Genomic DNA, 16631 nt, shown 5'->3' on the forward strand with positions numbered 1-16631 from the left:
CTCTGGGCATATTAATTAATATCAGTAATTTACTACATCAGTTTATGTTGTAAGAAATGTGCTCTATTAGTCTAGTGCTATAGTAATCATATAATCTATTGTTGGCTGCCTTCTTATATGAAAGGTGGCGATTACATTGATAGGTGGAAATATGAATAGTAGTGGTCATTCTGTTAACAGTAGGTGATTGAGGAGTTAAATCTGTTAATATTTATGACAAATTCTTATTGAATCCAAATAGGCAAAGTTCAGTCCTTAGATTTATGCATAAAACAATTGCAAAGCCAAAATACATGTTTTTTTTCTTTAACTCTTTAAAGATGAAATAATACATTTAAAATAAAACTAGTTTATTTTATTCAATAACATTATTTCCAACATTTCTCCTTCTGGTTTAAATATTAATATTTTATAAAATATTGATTTTTGTTGGTATTTACTTTTTGCTACCTCCTGAGATCTCCTTTAAACAACCTTGAAATTTAAAAAAATGTGTTATTACAAGCTTAAGAAAAGATAATACTGAATAATAAAGAATGCTAAATTCTGGATGTATCAGTGAAAAGAAAAGGTGATGATCAAACTTGAATATACATATGTTTCAAACTTGATTGAAAAAGTATGTTCCATAGTTCTTAAAAGACAGCATTTTATGTAATACAATGTGACAAACCATTTTAGATATTGTCCTTCTATTATAGTTTGGTTTGGAAGCCAGCATTGGAAATCTCTGCAGGATTTAATGCTCTTCAGTGCCTACTGCCTTACTTCCTTGACAGATATCAATAATCTCATTTGAAGAATGTAAATAAGAAAAGAAACCATTGATTTCAAGCAAACAAACAAACAAATCAAATAATTTCCCAGGAAGAGAATGAATTAGAGTTGGCATGTTATTTCTATATAAAAAGGAATACAAACAACTCATAAAACCAAACAGAAAAATCTATTATTCTTTCTATAGATTCCATAGTGGTTATAGTGGTTATTGTGAAGCAAGTAATACAGACTGGGTTTTTCGTTGTTGTTCACAACTATTTACTGTGTGAAATATTAGACAATTAGACCATCTTTAATTTCACTCAATGTGCTGCTTTAAAAAGGTGATGGGAAAAGGGCAGAGTGTAGTAGTGTGATAAAAAGATGAAGAAAAGATTATGAAACATTTGTGGGGACCTCCCAAGAGCAAGTGATTTCACACTTACCTCAATAGGCACCCATGTGTGCACTGCACAAGCGCGCACTGCACACACACACACATACAAACAGACAATGGCGAGTTGCTGCAAGCATGACTCTGGGTATTGGCCTAGGCCGACCAAAAAATGGATACTGCTTCTAGATTAAAAACAGTTTTATCCAAGCATTCCCCCCAAAAATGTTTAAAATGCACTCAAAGTATACTAATGAAGAAAAAAAAACCCCTATCTATACAGCACTCTTCATTTCTTTTCTTTTTTTAAAAAAATGTAAATATACAAATCTTAATGACATATAAAACAAAATCAACATGTGGATGGTAAAGACATGGATAAAACAGGAAGACTGATGCGACAAAGAAATTTCCAAAACTTTATGTACAAGACCCTGTTTTTCCTCATATTTCATAGATTGTAATGCATGTTTAACAGCAGCAGTCGAGGATGTAGTTCCAGGCACCAGACTGCAGACCTTGCTTCTGATCAAGGGAGCTGACTTCCCCCTTGCACCGATGTCACCAAATGACACTGGAGATACTAGTTTCCCGTGGTAAGAGGGGCAGGATTGCACTGTTTGTATGAGCCTCATCAGGATTCTGCTCTCGGTTAGTTTTTGTCTGTGGTCTCTGTCCATTAATAAGTGTCATTGGGATATTGCAATAAGTATGCTGGTTACCTACTGAGGTAAGAGGCAGGGTGCCAGTAGGAGGTACATCGTATTCATAGCTTCGATAATAGTGTTTTTGACGCATCTGGGAATGATATGTGTTATGAAAAGTGGAACGCAAATCTGGGTGGGCAGTGGCAAGAGCAGTGGAGGTAGCAGCAGCCATTGAAATTGCTGAGACTGTCTGCAATTCCCCAAAGGGCCCCTGCTCACTAACATCTAAAACCTGCTCATGGGTAATAGGTTCTATCCTCTTAAAAGGCATTTCATACTGTAAACGTTTCCAAAATTTGGAATTCAACTTGTTGCATTTTGGTCCATGCCATTTAATAACAGTTAGAAGCTTGATGGTATGTTTCAGTGCCTCAACTTCCTGGTAGTTCATAATTCCTCGCAGTTCATTGCATTCAATGAGGATCACTTTAATTTCTCCTGTAATGAGCATGTTCCTAAGTCTGGTTTCCAATTCAAAGATGCTCCAGCCTCTTCTGACCACATAATTTGGAGTCATGACAATTATCAGTCGCTTGCTTTGGTCTACACATCTTGCCACGTCTTCTATGTAGGCTGATAAGCAAAAGAGCAACTCAAGATCAGAAAAAATATATATACCTGGACTGTAATCTGTAAGCAGATCTTAAATAAGTACTATTAATTTACATCTTTAAAAACATTCAATGTAAATTTGGAAAGAAGTATTCACATGTACATTTCTGTTCAGAGTTATTGTTCCTAGGTGAGAACCCATTCAGAATAGGAAGAAAATAGCTCCCTCCAGAGCTGTGTATAAAAACTGCTAGGAGAGTTGTCTTTCCCCCCTTTCCAGGAAGCAAATAGAGAGCAACCTTCTGTGATTGAAGAATATAAGGAACTTTTCCTTTTTATTTCCTGGAAAGGGGAAATCAGTACTTCAGGTAAATTTAATTTAAAAACCGCAAGGAAAGAGCCACTCTTTCTACAATACATATTTGTTTTTTATAGAATATGTCCTATACAGATTTTTTATTGCATGCAGATGGACCTATTTTTTCACTTTTGGAATATAACTCAGCTTAATGCAATCTAATTTCATAATTTAATCATTCCACTAATATGGCACATTATATCTGTGCAAACTGCAAAGGCAAAAAGGACATCTTTATTTAACTGGAACTGTTGAAGCCTGTCTGATGTCCACTTTCAGTGGGTGGTATCTATGAGAAAATAAATTTTATCAAGGAAAGGTGAATTTGGTTTAAGTTGTCAATGGAAAAAGATGATTATATAAAGATTGTCTAATAGCTTTATATTTAAGAGTAAAACAACTGATAAAAATTTGTGATGCTATAGTATATTGCTATTAATCCAAAGACATTTTCTATTGCGTGCTATACTTCTTGGTAGTCTCCATCATTTCATTTAAGAGCCACAGTGGTGTATTTCATTTAAGAAGGAAGGGAAGTGGCTTACCAGGCTAATGCAGCCTGTTATTAACACACAGCTGCCTGCAATTACAATTACTGCAGGCTCGAGTCCCACCAGCCCCGGTTGTGTCTTGCCCGCCCTCAGAGCAGCCGGGGCCTTCTTACCTGCTCCCGAACACTGAGGAATGTATGCCTCCCGGCCCAAGTCCTGGCTCCATGCCCACACAAACTGCAGAAGAAGGAGCATCTCCCTCCCCCAGCCCTGACTCCATGCCCAGGCAAACGGAGCAGCTAGACCCCTCCCCCTCCTCCACAGCAGGTGAGCCTGAGGAGGGTTTACTCCCAACAACAGCTGATTGGAGTGACCCTCGCATCAGAAGATTGGAGAGGCGGAGGCAACAGAAGGAAGGGAGGGGCAGGCCTTAATGAGTGCTGAGTCATGGAGCCACACCCCATGGCCTATATAAAGGATCTACTTTCTGGCAGTCTCTGAGTCAGGCAAAAGTCGAACTTATCTTGCTGAAGTCACTTACTGGTCTCCTGCCTGCTCTGAGGACTTTGCTAGGACTTTGGGCAGAGCTGCAGAGGCAAGCCTGATTCGGATTTCCCTGACCCAGCCGTCAGCGGAGGAGTGGGACACGACAGGCCCAAGGTTGACTCAGCCTTCCATCCTTTATAAGGTAGGTAAAATGAGGACCCAGATTGTTGGGGGGGCAATAAGTTGACTTTGTATATAAATATACAAATAGGATGAGACTGTTGCCTTACACAATGTAAGCCGCCCTGAGTCTTTGGAGAAGGGCGGGATATAAATTCAAATTTTAAAAAAAAGAGTCACGGTGGCGCAGTGTTAGAATGCAGTACTGCAGGCTACTTCTGCTGATCACTGGTTGCCAGCAGTTTGGCAGTTCGGACTTCACCAGCTCAAGGTTGACTCAGCCTTCCACCCTTCCGAGGTCAGTAAAATGAGGACCCAGATTGTTAGGGGCAATATGCTGCCATAACTGCTTAGAGACAGTTGTAAAGCACTGTGAAGGATATTTAAGTCTAAGTGCTATGTTATGCTATTTCAGGCTTCAAAGACGTATATTTCCACTTAATAAAGAATACAAATTAGGCTAAAGGATACAGATCTATTTATGGGCTTACATTTCAGCTAGCTTTTCAACTCCAGGGTATGTTTGTGATAGTGACAGGATAGGAAACCATTTAAACACCATCTCACACAATCTCTATATACTAGAACTATAGTAACTTAATTCTAGACTATATCTACAATATATAGTCAGTTCTAGAAAACTGACAACTTAGTCTGATTTGTTTCTTCTGTTAGTTTTACTGCTGTTAAAAATATTTGTAAGATTTTATTTTTGTATAAAGACAAGATATAAGACAAAATTTTATATAGACACTTTTAGTTAGACTAGACACTTTTTAATTAGGCTATTAAGTATGCAATGCTTATGCTATGTATGCAATGAATTTTTCAAAGAACATTTAATTCTGTTACTATATATCTTATGTTAATAAAAGCTAATATATAGAGTGCTTATTATTTTTAGTATTAGTACCATTGTAATTATTAATATGCTTTGATTACTTATCTTACTGGAATGTATAATAAACAGCATTAGTACAGTATCGCATTAAAATGTACCTAAACAGCACATTGTGAATGTGCTACGCAAAATGAGTGCATGTGCATAGGTGTGTGTGTGTGTTTAAAAACTTACTTCCAGTTGGAATTAAATCTCTATCAGGAATGAATAGTTTGTACCCATAATGCTTTTCAAGCATATCTGGTAAGATCTCAAGAGCAAATCGTTCTTCTTCCCCAGTTTCCTGATTCCATTGGTCAGGATCCACTTTGGTATATGACAAATAGGCATCATAATCTTTGTTATCTGTAAATATAAAGGGACAGAGAAGAGAGACAGATGAAAAAGAAGATAGATTTTATTTCATACTGATTTTCCTCTTCCTATTTTATATGTCCATGTATATTATTCTGAAATATTTCTTATTTATTCTTCATCTTTTCTATTTGATCATATATTACTAAGTAGCTGCTTGTGCTCCATCTTCTCTATAGATAATAACCCCCAAAACCAGGAAAAATAAATTACCCATAACAATAAGGAGGCTTCAGACCAAAAAAAACCCCCTCTTTGGTGCAAAAACAAAACTGGCTATGTAGCTAACTTCCAAATTTGCTGCAAAACTGTATGCCGACAGATAAAGGCAGAATGCATCAATTACTACAGCAAAAGAGGAAAACCTAATATGCACTAAATCCACCTGGGCTTTCTACAATTTTATAAACAACAAACTTAAAGACTCAAGATCCATCCCACCATTAAAAGGACCAAACGGGAAAGACTGTAATGATGAAACCATTAAGGCCAACCACTTCAACACATTCTTCAGTTCAGTCTTTGTAAACAGAAATGGCTCATGCCCCTCATTTCCCAATCTTACCACAACTACTCACAATGATCTACTACATGTCGATTTCACAGAAGATGCTGTTGAAAAGTCACTACGCAACCTACAACCATCTCTATCAATTGGCCCTGATGGATTATGTGCCTACTTCCTAAAGAACTCTCAACTACCATAGCAGAACCACTTAGCATAATCTACGGAATATCTTTCAGAACCAGCTCTTACCAAATTTATAGTCACTAGCCACAGTCATCCCTATCTTCAAAAAGGGTGATCCCAGCCTAGTTGATAATTACAGACCAATCTCATTATGTTTTTTTTTTCATAAAAAAGTTTTATTTTTACAATCATGTCAAACAACTCATCCAATGTACAGTTATATACAATTAGTCGGGCTTGCCCAGTCACCACCCCCCTTTTTAACACTCTTCCCTCTTCTACCTTCTTTTACTTTCCTAACCTTCCTCTCCTTCTCTTATCTACATCCTCTCCTCCCTCCACCCTACACCTTCCTTCTCCCTCTTCTACCCCTCTTCCTTCCTCTTCTCCTCTTTCCTACCTCCTACTCTCTCTTTTCTCCCTCCCCACCGTTCTAAAATGGTAACTGGGCAGACCCGACCCTACATTAATTATATTTATACATCTTCAATAATCCCTGTACATTAACCATCACTTAAATGATCACTTAAATCAGCAGATTTAAGCTGTCCTAGCAATTCCACATAATCCAGAGGTTGGTGATCGTAAAGATCACCGCCATCACCTACGGTGCCAAACAGGAAGTCCCAATCTCATTATGTTGTGTCACCTGCAAAGTCATGGAATCAATCATAAACCAATCCATTACCCTCTACTTAGAGACTAACAACCTATTCTCTAACAAGCAATTTGGCTTTAGAAAAAAATTGTCCTGCAATCTGCAACTATTACACTGCAAAAACATATGGACTTCAAAACTCGACCGGGGTAAATCAATAGATGCAATTTATATTGACTTATGTAAAGCCTTTGATTCAGTGGTACACGACAAGCTACTTCTAAAACTAAAATCTTATGTCATTTCCCGATTCCTGCATAAATGGATAGCTGCATTCCTATCAAACAGGCAGCAAGTATTCAAAATAGGGAACACCTTACCTAACCCTACACCTGTTAACAGTGGTGTCCCCCCAAGGCAGCGTTTTAGGACCCACACTCTTTATACTTCATATAAATGACCTTTGTGATCGTATTATAAGCAACTTCATTCTCTTTGCGGATGATGTAAAATTATTCAACACCACTGACAATGCTGCTACTCTACAAAAAGACCTTGACTATGTGTCAGAATGGTCAAACAATTGCCAACTCCAAATCTCAACCAACAAATGCTCTGTCTTACACATTGGCAAAAAAAATCAGAACACAAAATACAAGCTGGATGGATATGACCTAACAGACAACCCTCACTCTGTCAAAGACCTTGGAGTACTCATCTCAAATGATCTAAGTGCCAGAGCTCACTGTAACAGCATTGCTAAAAAAGCATTAGGAGCTGTTAACCTGTTGTGTCTTGCCCGCCCTCAGAGCAGCCGGGGCCTTCTTACCTGCTCCCGAACACTGAGGAATGTATGCCTCCCAGCCCAAGTCCTGGCTCCATGCCCACACAAACTGCAGAAGAAGGAGCATCTCCCTGCCCCAGCCCTGACTCCATGCCCAGGCAAACGGAGCAGCTAGACCCCTCCCCCTCCTCCACAGCCTGAGGAGGGTTTACTCCCAACAACAGCTGATTGGAGTAATCCTCGCATCAGAAGATTGGAGAGGTGGAGGCAACAGAAGGAAGGGAGGGGCAGGCCTTAATGAGTGCTGAGTCATGGAGCCACACCCCATGGCCTATATAAAGGATCTACTTTCTGGCAGTCTCTGAGTCAGGCAAAAGTCGAACTTATCTTGCTGAAGTCACTTACTGGTCTCCTGCCTGCTCTGAGGACTTTGCTAGGACTTTGGGCAGAGCTGCAGAGGCAAGCCTGATTCGGATTTCCCTGACCCAGCCGTCAGCGGAGGAGTGGGACACGACATAACCTAATCTTGCATAGCTTCTTCTCTGATAATATTGAACTGCAAACTAGGGCATACAAAACTTTTGCCAGACCAATTCTTAAATACAGCTCATCTGTCTGGAACCCGCACTGCATATTGGACATTAATACAATCAAACAAGTCCAGAGATATTTCACAAGAAGAATCCTCCACTCCTCTGCTCACAACAAAATACCTTATGCCACCAGACTCAAAACTTTGGGTTTAGACAACTTAGAACTTCGCCGTCTTCAGTCTGACCTAAGCATAGTACATAAAATCATCTGCTACAATGTCTTACCAGCCAATTAATATTTCAGCTTCAACCAAAACATTACAAGAGCACACAATAGATACAAACTCATGGTAAACTGATCCAAACTAGATTGCAGAAAACACAACTTCAGTAAGAGTTGTCAACACCTGGAATGCACTACCTGACTCTGTGGTTTCTTTCCCAAATCCCCCAAACTTTAACCTTAGACTGTCTACTGAAGACCTCACCCCATTCCTAAGAGGAATGTGCGTAAGGGGTGTGCATAAGCGCACCAGCGTGCCTACCATCCCTGTCCTAATGTTTTCTTTTATTTGTATCCTTTTCATGTATTTATAATTATGTTTACACCTGTATCTGTCATAAAATACATGCTTGATGAAATAAAATAAATAAAATAAAAATAGTATTTTCATGATTACAAAAGCCAGATTCTCATTTCAAATTGAAAACTAGATTCCTTCTTCATTTCTCTACCTACTGCCTTCATAAGACATTTACAATATTCATAGCAGCTTTAGCATTTTAATCTTACAAAGATCCTAATGTATTTTTATTGCCTTGGGGCTTAAGAAATGCAGTCAAACAGACAATAACAAAAGTGACATGCCTGTTATAAACTATGAGAAAAAAATTAATTTTCACAATATGCCTTGAAAAAGTTCATAGGAGACATGCCAGAAATGTTTTTGTTTTTAAATAATACTGTATTTTCTCACAAATGTTTATATTATAAAATAGAATAGACCTTCAAGGTCCAGCCCTCTGCTCAAGCAAGAGATCCTATACCATTTCAGACAATGGCTATCCAGTCTTTCTTAAAAATCTCCAGGAATGAAGCACCCACAACTCACTGTTAGGAAGTTTCTCCTTAATTCCACGTTGCATGTCTCCTAGATTAGTTTCCATCCATTGTTTCTTGTCCTGCCATCTGGTGCTTTGGAAAATAAGTTGACTTCTTTGTAGCAACCCCTCAAATACTGGAATACTGCTATCATGTCACGCCTAGACCTTCTTTTCTCTAGACTGCCAAAGCCAAATCCTGCAGCTGTTCTTCAGATGTTTTAGTCTTCAGATCTTTAATCATCTTAGTTGTTCTTCTCTGCACTTTTTTCAAAGTCTCAACATCTTTTTTGTATTGTGATTTACCAAAACTGGATGCAGTATTCCAGGTAAGTTATATAAAATTAAGGTTTTATAAAGTTGTACTAATACTTCATGTGATTTTGATTCTATGCCTGTTTATACAATCAAGCAGCTTTTTTGGCTACTGCCGCACAGTGCTGGCTTATGTTTAAGTGATTGTCCACTAGGACTCCAAGGTCCCTCTCACAATTACTGTTTTTGATCCAGGTTTCGCGTAATCTGTACTTGTAACTTTGGTTTTTCCTGCCTAGGTGTAAAACCTTGCTTTTCTCCACATTAAATTTCATGTGGTTGGATAGGGCCCATTGTTCAAGTCTGTCGAGATCTTTTTGGATCCTGAGCTTGTCTTCTGGAGTGTTGGCTATTCCTGCTAGCTTAGTGTCATCTGCAAATTTGATGAGTTTCCCTTCTATTCCCTCATCTGAGTTATTTATGAAGATATTGAGGAGTACTGGGGCCTAAAATAAAACCTTGTGGTACCCCACTCCTTACTTCTCTCTATGTAGATGTAGTACCATTAAGGACTACTCATTGAGTAAGTTTGTCAGCCAGTTACAAATTCATTTGGTTGTGATGGTGGCAATTTTCTAGCTTACCAAGAAGTAGGTTGTGTTCTACTTTGTTGAATGCCTTAGAATCGAATCGAATCGAATAGAATAGAATCGAATAGAATAGAATAGAATTGTTATTGGCCAAGTGTGATTGGACACACAAGGAATTTGTTTTGGTGCATATGCTCTCAGTGTACATAAAAAAAAAGATATGTTCATCAAGAATCATAAGGTACAACACAATGATAGTCATAGGGTACAAATAAGCAATCAGGAAACAATCAATATCAGTATAAATCGTAAGGATACAAGCAGCAAAGTTACAGTCATAAGTGGAAGGAGATGGGTGATGGGAATGATGAGAAGATTAATAGTAGTGCAGACTTAGTAAATAGTTTGACAGTGTTGAGGGAATTATTTGTTTAGCAGAGTGATGGCGTTTGGGAAAAAACTGTTCTTGTATCTAGTTGTTCTTGTGTGCAGTGCTCTATAGCGTCGTTTTGAGGGTAGGAATTGAAACAGTTTATGTCCAGGATGTGAGGGATCTGTAAATATTTTCACAGCCCTTTTTTTGACTCGTGCAGTATACAGGTCCTCAATGGAAGGCAGGTTGGTAGCAATTTTTTTTGTTCTGCAGTCCTCTGACGTCTGTGTCTGTCTTGTTGGGTTGCAGAACCAAACCAGACAGTTATAGAGGTGCAGATAACAAACTCAATAATTTCTCTGTAGAACTGTATCAGCAGCCTCTTGGGCAGTTTGAGCTTTCTGAGTTGGTGCAGAAAGAACATTTTTAATTGAATATAATAAGTTGAACATAAACTGTTTCAACTCCTACCTCAAAACGATGCTATAGAGCACTGCACACCAGAACAATTAGACACAAGAACAGTTTTTTCCTGAATGCTATCATTAGAGATGCAGTCATTGGTATACAGAGAGAAGAGAAGTGGGGAGACCACACAGCTTTGGGGGGGTGTGCTAATTGTACAGGTATCTGATGTGATTTTGCTTAGCTTCACCTGCTGCTTCCTGTTTGTTAGAAAGCTTATGATCCACTTACAAGTGTGTTCAGGTACCTGTAGCTGGTTTAGCTTAGTTAGAAGAGTATCTGGAATGATGGTATGGCCACTGCATTTCACTGGTCTACTAAGTCACTTTATCAAAGAATGAAATAAAATTGGTTTGACAAGATCTGTTTTTAACAAACCTCGCTGGCTTCTAGTTATAACTTTATTTTATTTTTTTATTCATCAAGCTTGTATTTTAAGTGTAAACATAATTATAAATATATGAAATGGATACGAATAAAAGAAAACATTAGGACAGGGATGGTAGGCTTGCTGGTGCGCTTATGCATGTATCCAGATGTTCACAGATCTGTTTTTTTATTATCTTTTTCAGTTATCTTCTCAGGTATTGATGTTAGGCTGATTGGTCTGTACTTTCCATGTCTCTTTTTCCCCTTTTTTGAAATGGAAACCACATTAGCTCTTTTCCAATCCCCAGGCAATTCCACAATGCTCCAGAATTTTGGAAAGATACAGTGCAATGGTTCTAAAATAACATCTGCCAATTCCTAAAGAACTCTGGAATGTAATCCGTCAGGTCCCGGTGATGTACAATATATTTATCAAGATCAAACAGGTGTTCTCTTACCATTTTCTTGCTTATTTTAATTTTTATTTCTAGTCTGTCTTTGGTGGTAATTTTTTTAATTGGTTGGGTTAAAGCAGCTCTTCTTTCTTTCTCTTGCCTGTTACTTTCTTGCCATCTTCTCTTTTTAGCGGACCTATGTTTCCTTGACTTTTTTCTTCTTATTCATATGTTAAAACTTTTTAAAAATTATCTTTGACCTTTTTTTGCAAGTCTATTCATTCTGACCCTTTGCTTTCCTGACTTTATCTTTGCAGCTTCTTGCTGTTTGCCGATATTTTTCCTTAGTTATGTGTCCCTCTTTCCATTTTTTCTATTTCTCCTTTTTTGTCTTTCAATTTGTCAGAGAAATCGTTGTGAAACTGTGCTGATTTCTTATTGGATTTCTTATTTTTCTTTTTCAGTGGTATTAGACTGGGCTTTTATGATTGCATTTTTCAGAATTCCCCACCCTCCTTGAGTTGTTTTCCCCTTTAGAATTTTCATCCATGGAATCTCTCCTAGAGTCTCTCTAAGTTTGCTAAAATCAGATCTTTCAAAGTTTAAGATACTGGTTGGATTGTGTTCTATTGCCTGTGTTTGCATTATATTGATTTTCAGTATGACGTGGTCACTCTCACCCAAAGTTCCAGCAACTTCAATTCCCTCTATCATTTCTTCTCTATAACTAAGAATTAGGTCCAGTATAGCTTTTCTTCTAGTTTCCTCCTCTACCTTTTATATGACTAAGTTGTCGGTTAGGTTGGTTAGGAATTTGTTTGATCTCCCACTTGCTGCAGTGTTGATATCAGGATAGTTAAAATCTTCCATTTCTCCTTTGATTTTAATTAATACATTACTTTCAGTGCATTTGGTGTACTAGCCTGTAATGATGAATGAAGGCAAACTTCATTACTTTTCATTAAACAGTCAATAATGCCAAATATTCCGAATCTCAGTACTATGTAAGGTCACATTCTGATTTTTGTTGTGAAGAAAATAGGAGAAATCAATGGCAAGAGCAAGGAAATGTTAACGTTCCTCTAAGTCTCCAGATAGTATATGTAAATAGATATTATCAATTGCTCCTGAAAGAAACTGATTTAATACCCCTCTATAAACAATGTTACACTGTTCAGTGCTTACTAGCAGGATATCTTTTTCTGTCTTCTATGTTACACTTCAGTCATAGCTGTAAAAAATAATGCATGTCTGCTCTAGCAGTGCTTCTGGTTGGCCATTTTACTTGTCTGTAAAAGGAAATTCTACAAAATTTTCCTACTGTGTAAAGACTTGCTTTGCAGACAAAAGCGCAAAATCTACAAATTTTGGGAGGCAAGAATGATAGAAACTGGTAATAAAAAACACTATATGCTTATCTCCAAGTAATAAACCTCTCTGAAAGTTTTACACAGTAAATTCCATATTATTTTAAAATACATAATGTTAAATAATAATACAATTTTTGGATTACAACTGCAGTGTAGGAAGGTGTTTTTCAAAAACTGTAGTACTAACAGACAATACAACGTTACTGCTAGGCAAAAAATCTTAATGATTTAAAATATTTTTTTGCAATGGTTGGGGGGAAAAAAATCAATGAGAAAAATGGAGATGTGCGGAAAGGGACAGCCAATGTAAATAATAATAATTTTAAAAAATCAGAATCAAAGGAGATTTCGGCAGCTAACGCTGGAAAAGCCAGCTTTGGAAAGCACCAGCTGGTTACAAAAAGAGGAAGGAATCTTTTTTTCCCCAGAAAGAGCCACAGGGAAAGAAGGGGAAAGAGCCAGTTGGCTTTGTGTGGAAAAGTTGGGCAAAGATATCTCAAAGGTATCTCCAGGAGGAGGTTTCCTCCTCCTCCTCCTGGAACCATTGCTGCTCTTCTTCCTTTTCTTCCTGGCCATAGCTGCCCAACTTCTGAAGATCCAGTATTTCCACCTAATCCAAAAGGCTGGCTGGGGGCAGAAGGATGGAAGAGGTGGCAAGGGACTTGCGGGGTCCCTCTGATGGGGGATGGCTTGGCATACAAGAGGGGAGGAGGGGAGGGGAGCTGCTGCAGGGGACTGATGAGGGGATGCTTGGGGCTTGGAGCCCTTGGGGCTTGGAGCGGTAAACTGCGTCCAGGAAACACTACAGCAGAGAGAAGCAGCCGGAGCCAACCCTGGCTTTGCTGTCCATTGCAGACGCTAGATTGGCCACCTGCAAACTCTCGTCTCTCGAGGAGCCTGGCCAAAGTTTCCCGTGCTGCTTCAGTGAGCGCTTCTCGAGAGACAAGTACTCTTCAACATCTTCATCAATGACTTGGACGAGGGGATAGATGGGGAACTCATCAAATTTGCTGATGACACCAAGCTGGCAGGAATAGCCAACACTCCAGAAGATAGGCTCAAGTTACAGAAAGATCTTGACAGACTTGAACATTGGGCGCTATCTAACAAAATGAAATTCAACAGTGAAAAAAGTAAGGTTCTACATTTAGGCCAAAAAAACAAAATGCACAGGTACCATATATGTGGCACCTTGCTCAATAGTAGTACTTGTGAGAGGGATCTTGGAGTCCTAGTGGATAACCATTTAGATATGAGCCAGCAGTGTGCAGCAGCTGCTAAAAAAGCCAACACAGTTCTGGGCTGCATAAACAGAGGGATAGAATCAAGATCACTTGAAGTTTTAGTGCCACTTTATAATGCCTTGGTAAGGCCACACTTGGAATATTGCATCCAGTTTTGGTCACCACGATGTAAAAAAGATGTTGAGACTCTAGAAAGAGTGCAGAGAAGAGCAACAAAGATGATTAGGGGACTGGAGGCTAAAACATATGAAGAACGGTTGCAGGAACTGGGTATGTCTAGTTTAATAAAAAGAAGGACTAGGGGAGACATGATAGCAGTGTTCCAATATCTCAGGGGTTGCCACAAAGAAGATGGAGTCGGGCTGTTCTCCAAAGCACCTGAGGGTAGAACAAGAAGCAATGGGTGGAAACTGATCAAGGAAAGAAGCAACTTAGAACTAAGGAGAAATTTCCTGACAGTTAGAACAATTAATAAGTGGAACAACTTGCCTGCAGAAGTTGTGAATGCTCCAACACTGGAAATATTTAAGGAAATGTTGGATAACCATCTGACTGAGATGGTGTAGGGTTTCCTGCCTGGGCAGGGGGTTGGACTAGAAGGCCTCCAAGGTCCCTTCCAACTCTGTTGTTATGTTATATTAATTTCCTGACTGCCTCTTTTAATTCTACCAAAGTTATTTTGTCATTCAGTATTTCCCTTTTATTTTCCGGTATTTTAATTAATCCTTTCTCCCTTAAGTACTTTTTTTTAACCATATTTTATTAATTTTAAAACAAACAAAAAGACAAAAATGTAAATACAACAATACAAAATTACAAAAATACAAAAAAAGAATTTTTTGTGCAGAACTGTAATCATTTACACTACATATCACTACAAAGTTCTTATATGTTATACATTTTACTTCATCAAATTTTTACTATGTCTGAGTCAATTTTTTAATTAATTAATTATTAAGTCCTTGGAAGGCATCTTTGCATTCTTCCAACATTGCGCAAAGGTCAGTCTTGCCGTGGTTGTTATATGTATAATCATATGTCTTGTTTTCTTGTTGTAAGTTTTTCTCATTATCCCCAGAAGGAATAATTCCAGTGTATATTCCAGTTGAACACCAGTTATTTCCTGTAACCAATTTTTTATTTTTTCCCAATATTTTTTCGATTGTGGACACAGCCACCATAAATGATAAAATGTACCTTGCTTCTGTCCGCATTTCCAACAATTTGGGGTTAAATCAATCAATGTTAATTCCTTGTTTCTCCAAGTCTTGCCTATTTTTTAAATTTCCTTGGGCATTCAAAATTTCATAATATTTGACCATTTTGTTTATATCCATGGCATTTGGGTGTATCATTGCTTCCATTGTCGACACCCACCCAGGCATTTTCATATAGTATTTTTTCTTAGTCTCTTGCCATATTAACATTAAGGCCTCTTGTATTTTTGATGGAAAAATATGAATGGGTTTTATTTTCTTTGTCCCATAGAAAGGCATGTCAAACTTTTTGTAAATCATGCCCTTCTAATATGAGTAATCTTTTATTTCTTAAGTTTATCCACTCCTTAATCCAGGTTAAAATTGCTGCTTTCTAATAGAGTCACCAATCTGGAAGCCCTAGACCACTTCTGCTTCTACTATCTTGAAGGTGTGTTAATTTTATTCGTGCTTTTCTGCCAGCCCATATAAATTTTGTTGTAATTTGGTTCAATTCTATAAAAAATTTCTTATCTAATTTTATGGGTATGGTCTGGAAAAGATATAATAATTTTGGCAAGACATTCATTTTAATGGCTGCAATTCGACCTAATATTGATTTTTTTTAATTTGCATTTATATCCCACCCTTCTCCGAAGACTCAGGGCGGCTTACACTATGTTAGCAATAGTCTTCATCCTATTTGTATATTTATATACAAAGTCAGCTTATTGCCCCCAACAATCTGGGTCCTCATTTTACCTACCTTATAAAGGATGGAAGGCTGAGTCAACCTTGGGCCTGGTGGGACTAGAACCTGCAGTAATTGCAAGCAGCTGTGTTAATAACAGACTGTCTTAACAGTCTGAGCCACAAGAGGCCATAATAATGATAATTGTAATGCATTCCATCTTTCTAAATCCAATTTTATTTGCTGTATAAATTTTACGTAATTATCTTCTTTTATTGAGGAGCATCTCACTGTCAACCATATTCCTAAATATTTAATTTGCTTTACACTTTATAATCCCAATTTTTCTTCTAATTCTCTTTCCTGTTGTCTTGTCATGGTTTTAACTATCATTTTTGTTTTTGTTTTATTAATTTTAGGGCCCGATATTTCTCCATATTTTTCTATTTTCCTTATTAAAATAGGTTCTGTCTCTTTTGGCTCCTCAATAAAAAACACCAGGTCATCAGTGAATGCTTTTAATGTGTATTCTTCTCTCTTAATTTTGGTCCCCTTAATCTCTTTATTTGCTCTAATTTTTTTCAATAATGATTCTAATGTCAAGATAAAAAGCAGAGGTGATAATGGGCATTCTTGGCAAACTCCTTGCTTTATCTCAAATGATTTTGTGATTTCCCCATTAATTATGATATTTGCTTTTTGGGTGGAGTAAATTGTTTCAATTATTCATTCAAATTTATTGCCAAATTTCATTTCTTTAATTTGTTTTATCATATATTTCCAATTTAAATTAT

At 37.7% G+C, this 16631-nt stretch overlaps 1 protein-coding gene across 1 annotated transcript in view; it reads right to left on the reverse strand.

The window, feature by feature from the left end:
• Positions 1-395: 395 nt before the first annotated feature.
• The window catches only part of IL1RAPL1 (interleukin 1 receptor accessory protein like 1), a 1531345-nt gene continuing 1515109 nt past the window's right edge, over positions 396-16631 (reverse strand). Inside the window, exons 11-12 of the mRNA XM_058185954.1 lie at positions 5003-5173; positions 396-2433 (exon numbers count right to left, since the gene is read on the reverse strand). Coding sequence (XP_058041937.1) covers positions 1715-2433; positions 5003-5173 — 890 coding nt within the window. The 3' untranslated portion in view covers positions 396-1714. The remainder of the gene's footprint in view (positions 2434-5002; positions 5174-16631) is intronic.

This window comes from Ahaetulla prasina, chromosome 5, assembly GCF_028640845.1.
Source record: "Ahaetulla prasina isolate Xishuangbanna chromosome 5, ASM2864084v1, whole genome shotgun sequence".
NCBI lineage: Eukaryota > Metazoa > Chordata > Lepidosauria > Squamata > Colubridae > Ahaetulla > Ahaetulla prasina.